This window comes from Moschus berezovskii, chromosome 14 (assembly GCF_049115385.1).
Source record: "Moschus berezovskii isolate FMDL1 chromosome 14, NW_MosBer_1.0, whole genome shotgun sequence".
Lineage (NCBI taxonomy): Eukaryota > Metazoa > Chordata > Mammalia > Artiodactyla > Moschidae > Moschus > Moschus berezovskii.
This window is the reverse complement of record NC_142473.1, coordinates 9,499,073-9,505,072: the sequence shown is the minus strand read 5'-3', so window position 1 is coordinate 9,505,072 and position 6,000 is coordinate 9,499,073. Positions and strand designations below refer to the sequence as shown.

The following is a 6,000-nucleotide window of genomic DNA, read 5'->3' as shown; positions in this document are numbered from 1 at the left end:
TTGGCAATTCTGGGTCTTTTGTGGTTCTATATAAACTTTAAGATTATTTGTTCTAGTTTTGTGAAAAATGTTATGGATAATTTGGTAGGGATTGCATTAAATCTATAATTTGTGTTGGGTAGTAAGGCCATTTTAATAATACTAACCCTTCCAATCCAAGAATATAGGATATCTTTCCATTTCTTTGAATCATCTTCAATTTATCAATGTTTTAAAGTAGAACTACTAAAATGTAAGATTAAAAAAAAATAAGAATGACAGCTGTATTTTATCTGTACTAATGACTAGGTAGAAAGAAAAATTTTAGCTTGAAATGAGGAAAACTAAAACAAAAGACAAACTTTCCCCAATGAAAAGCTAGTCAGAAGAGACCCTCTTAGATGGATTAAAGACAGTTTCATTGAGGGCATTTTGTTTTCAGGAAGGAGGAAAAAGAGTGAATTACTATTATTTCTTCTGAGTCTGCATATTCATGATACTATCTCAAGGTTTGAGTTTTCTACAAGGTACACAGAATTTGTTATCAAAGTGTGACAGAAGCTGCTGCTGCTGCTAAGTTGCTTCAGTCGTGTGTGACTCTGTGTGACCCCACAGATGGAAGCCCACCAGGCTCCCCCGTCCCTGGGATTCTCCAGGCAAGAACACTGGAGTGGGTTGCCATTTCCTTCTCCAATGTGTGAAAGTGAAAAGTGAAAGGGAAGTAAGTGAAAAGTGAAAGGGAAGTAAGTGAAAAGTGAAAGTGAAGTCGATCAGTCGTGTCCGACCCTTAGCGACCCCACGGACTGCAGCCTACCAGGCTCCTCCATCCATGGGATTTTCTGACAGAAGCTAGTAACCATTAACTAAAGAGAAATACTGGATTGATCTTATACAATATTTTTTATTGGCTTTTGTTAAAAATTTTCTTGTTGTTGCAAAATGCCCATGTCTTACCTAGTATGAGAATCCATTTGAGTAGATTTTCCCATTATAACCTACTTCAAAGACCAGTGAGCACACATAGAGTCAAACAAACAAACAAACACACACACAAACAATGAGAAACAAAACTTATACAGTATGTGGTCTGTGATATGGTTAAAGACGGATACATTTATACTCATCATGACAAATGTTAAGACCAAAAAGGCTTGTATAGAATTAATGTAATTTGTGTGGTAATGCTATTTCCTATTAAGAGAATTATAATACACGTCAGAAAATCCACAAGTAGACTTCTTCCTGGAAATAAAAACCAAACTGATCAATTTGCCTCATTGTATTAGTGAGGAAAAAAATGATGCGTATCTAACTGAAGAGTTGCACTGTGTTGATTCTGATTTTGTGGGAAGCTGACCATATAATAATTTCCCATTTGGTTTAAAATTCTGAATCCAAAACTGAGAAACTGTTTAGAAGCATAATTATTTTCAATGAATTCAAAATTACCCTTAGAATTGAAGGCCATGGGAAGAATATGTAACCTGAGTTCCGATTTAGTCCTTAAGATCCAGTCCTCAGATCCAGCTCTCAGTCATCTTCATTCTTTAGGAAAGACTAGACTTTGCTATTTAGCAACCAATCCAGGAACTAGATTTCAACACACTAACCACATCTTCCTTCTCTGTATCATATTTGTATGCTTTGGGTCCCGAAAAGAAGTAAATGTAGCCTAAAAGAGACAAAGTTGAAATTATGGTTCTGAAAAGGACTTGAAAATTTATAAATGGGATGGCCTTGCAGTTGTAACTTTCTCGAGGGGGCACCAAAGAGAAACAGGAAATGTGCCAGCGGGCAGCTGGCTAACCCTCAGCACAGCTCTCTCTGAACCCTGGAATCTGATACCCCTAACTTGCCAGTCATCTCTCATCATTCTCTCTGCCATGGAAGGGGCGCTCTGTGCCTCTCCTCAGGCTGTTCCCATCCGGGAAACCCACCCCCTACTTTTTCTTTCCCGAGTCAAAAATCTAGCTGTTCTTTAAAACCCAGCGGAAGTCCCATTATGAAATCTACACCAACTTATGCCTGTTTTGATCTCTTCTTTCTCAGATCACCTCTTGGCATTATTGGAAAGACTACCACAACAATTCAGTACTAAATTATAGATTGTCTTGATTTCTAGTAATTTCATCTGTGTTGGATGGAGGGGCATTTCCCAAAGAGAGTAACCATTCCATGAAGGCAGAGACCGTATCTGAAGTTGTCTTCGCATTTCACAACAGTGTCCAGCTCTGTGCTAAACACTCAAGAAGAATGTGTTGACTGACTGATTCAAAAATTCAATTAAACTTATTCAACCCAGTTCAATTCAACTTTCACAGCTATGTGTCAAATTTCAGAAGCTGGGCGATAGAATGGGGAAAGGCATTTATTATCAATGGGAAGGTTGAGAATATGTATATTTTAAAGATGAAAAAGGTAATTTTGACTGGATGGCCTTTATGATATAATTGGTTAGTGGACTGAAGCTATATTTTTAAAACTTTCCACTTGTAAAGAGAGATCCATAATGGCAGACTTTTTATACTCTTTCTGGTGGTTAATCTGGTTAATTAAATTTATAAGGGACTCAGGGCCCCAAAAAATAAGAACCAAGGACTCCCATTCGGAAATCCATTTTCAGTTATGTTAAAGCAAAGCCCAGATATTGTTACAATTTCTACAAAGAAAGTGTACCATGGAAACACTCACCATTTAATTCTACAGCCGCATCTATTTGGCCATTGACTCCTGAAAATTCTTCTTCAGTACTCTTTGGATAGTCTTTTTCCATTTTCCTTTTCCGTTCATCATAACTGTAAGATATTATTTCATAAATAATATAAACATGAGGTGTTCATTGATTGCACAGGGCGCCGCGCTAGTCAGGCGCATTGAGCCAGGGCTGACTTGTGATTGAGTTCAGATCTCTGTCCCTCTGTTTCTCCGTTTCCTGTGTCCCTCTCTGTTTCTTTCTCTCTCACACACACACATTCTGCCATTACTTTCCCAGGTTGCAGAGATTCTGTGGCCACTAGTTTGGGAGTCATTTACTCTAAATATTTTCTTTAGCAAATTGCCAGATATGTTGTTTAGACTTAGTTATAGTGTTTAGAATTATAAGATCATATTTCTATAATTAAAAATTACTGCTTTTCAATGGAAAATCTACACTTATTTTTAGTGCTTTTTTATACCGTTGTAATTTCTCTCTCTCTCACTCTCCATATATGAATTTCCTGGCTCACCAAACAGTTGAAAGCCCTTCATGGAGGCTTTCATTAATGAGCTTTGTGCTCTGTAGAGAAGGGATTGAACAAATGACGCACAATGAATGAATAAATAAAGAAACAAATGTGTGAATGATCAATAGATAAAGACAAGAAGTGAGAAAGTTTGGAGTAACAGATATTCTGCTTTTAAAACATTCTAATCGTTTCCTAGAAAGATTACACAACTAATCAAAAAGTAGATTAGGTTTCTTTTTCTGAATTCACAACTACCATGCAATGATAACTCTGAAAACTGGTTAATACATCTCTTTAGTATCTCTCTAAATTATCCCTTGTAAAGAGACAGTGACTCATTATGAACCAGTATGACTTGGATGATCTCAGCATGTAGGCAGAGCAGGCTCTCTTCCCTTCAAGAAGACTTCATTTAAAGTGTGAGAAAGTCCCTTCTTCATCAGCGTGGAGCTCCCAGTGGGGACATTCCCTAGGTGGACACCCTACTCATTTCCCACCAGAAGGTCAAAGAGTTTCTCCCGGTGCCTGGGCCACTGGGAGTTTCCTGCAGCAGCAGATCACAACTGCCTTCTCCTGAAATGTGCCTCTCACATGGCTATGACTACACAAGCAGGGGACAGAGCCCTCATGATACTGAGCGGATCAAACCCCGGGAAGGAAGTATTCAGGTTGAAACTGACTTGTGGTTGAGATGCTTTGCTGGGTGTTGAAGAGAGAAGTGGAAGTTAACTCCTAGAAGCCCAAACTCCCTTTCCAGGAGAGTCATTAGAACCTTCCAGCAGGCTGAGGGGAGACCCGAGCTATGTGAGTTACACAAATAAACATGGAAACCATTGCCATGGTTTGTCATCAGAAGGGCCAGTAAGGAGTGGGGACAGGGCATGTCTCTGCTATCGGGAGGAGTGCGGCAAGGTGTCAGGACTGGAGTGAGGGAAAGAGTGGAGGAAAAGGACAGCTGGGCATATTGCCTCGCCATGGCTTGGACTTCTCTTGTTCGCTCTGTTCCAGTGTTTGAAATCTAGAGTCCCTGGTTCAAAGCAGGAGTGCGGTTGTTTACACATTAACCAGTGCTTACCAGGTTCTCTTCCTTCACTTCCCTGAAACAGTTGTATTGAGGAAACGGATACTATGACTGGAGAGAGTGAGGAGGGTAATTCTAATGCTTAAAATATTTGGGGCGAGGGATGAAACAGGAAGAACGAAGTGGCCGAAAGGTGTTGGCATGTCTGTAGACGTACAGAGAGATGTGGTAGGGATAGCAGGGAACGTGACACTTTGAATTCTTTGTTTAATGTCAACCCCTAAGCTCAGGGAAAAATAGCGAAATGCTTTTCATATCCTCCTCCTCTTTCACCTGCCCTGAATAAAGTATTAGGGGCTGAGCTATTATAATTAGAGCTATGCCTTACCTTTGTGTCTATTAAACATTTATCAGCGATTTTAAGTACTTTATCACCATTTACATCATTTTACAGCAAAATGTGTTCTCAGTTCCAAACAAGTGACTGGCCAAAGAATATCTGGAGGGAAACCTATTACAAATTGGGATCTGCTCAAACTGAGAAATCTGGAAAGTATGAAAGGAGAGCGTGAAGATCTTTTCTTGAGAAGAGAAAAACCATTTAAATAATATGGAATAAGTTTTCAAGAAAATGATGACTATTAATCCAACAACAGCAAAAAGATAGAAAAATCCGATAGATTTGAAAAAGTGATCTTTTTTTTTTTTTTAATGTGTGTGCTTAGCTTGCTAAGGGCAGTGGTGACATCTAAAATCTTATATATCTATCTGTTCAGAGGATAATGGAGTTAATAATATTATATGTAAATACAATTTCAGCAGAAATTTTGGACAAACAATATCCAGCTGAGAATTTTAATTTTCAATTGTATTTATAAAAACATAGGCAAAAATTTTGGCAAACCTGTGAAATCATTTTTCTTTTCTTCATTCCTCTACCACTTATGTATTTAATAGTCCCTCTCCCTTCCTGCGAACTGAGTCTCTGCCCTCTTGCCCCTTACCCTATAACCACTTTTCAAAAAGTATCTTTTTAAAGAGTATCAATAAAATCTAGGTCAAAGTATCAGTCTGACACATAGATCATGTGGTCCTGGGATGTTGGAGTGGGTAACCATTTCCTTCTCCAGGGGATCTTCCTGACTCAAGGATCGAACCCTGAAATGCAGGTGGATTCTTTATCATCAGGGCCAGAGAGATTAGGGAAGCCCACATTTTAAGATTAGCTGATAACATATATATTTCATTTGGACCTCTTACATAGACACTGTGTAGATGGCCTTATGCAGTTAACATAGGATTAAACTACTTCTCATTTAACCAAATAAGAACATTACCATTAACCATCAAAATAATATTTATCACCTATTTTCATCATCATTTCATAAAAAAAGAAACTTTAATACTAAAAAAGGCAGAAAGAACATAACCTCAGAAGAAAAGATGGTTCTTGCCAATAATACTGACCCAGATCACATCCTCCTATGTCTTTATTGTGCTATTTTTATTTTTCCGTGGACTAATGAAAATTTTGTGATGATCTATCCCTTGGTGTTTGGACAGGTATTTGAAGATTTCACTTCCCTGGTAGTTCAGTTGGTAAGGAATCCGCCTGCAATGCAGGAGACCCGGGTTGGATTCCTGGGTTGGGAAGATTCCCTGGAGAAGGAATAGGATACCCACTCCAGTATTCTTGGGCTTCCCTTGTGGCTCAAATGGTAAAGAATCTGCCTGCAGTGCAGGAGACCTGGGTTCGACCCCTGGGTTGGGAAG

The 6,000-nt window shown here is 38.8% G+C and overlaps 1 protein-coding gene across 1 annotated transcript in view; it reads right to left on the bottom strand.

Annotated features, from left to right (window-relative positions):
* Nucleotides 1-1,469: 1,469 nt before the first annotated feature.
* The window catches only part of MMP20 (matrix metallopeptidase 20), a 60,039-nt gene continuing 55,508 nt past the window's right edge, over nucleotides 1,470-6,000 (bottom strand). Inside the window, exons 9-10 of the mRNA XM_055422372.2 lie at nucleotides 2,671-2,774; nucleotides 1,470-1,651 (exon numbers count right to left, since the gene is read on the bottom strand). Of these exons, the coding sequence (XP_055278347.1) occupies nucleotides 1,551-1,651; nucleotides 2,671-2,774 (205 nt within the window). The 3' untranslated portion in view covers nucleotides 1,470-1,550. The remainder of the gene's footprint in view (nucleotides 1,652-2,670; nucleotides 2,775-6,000) is intronic.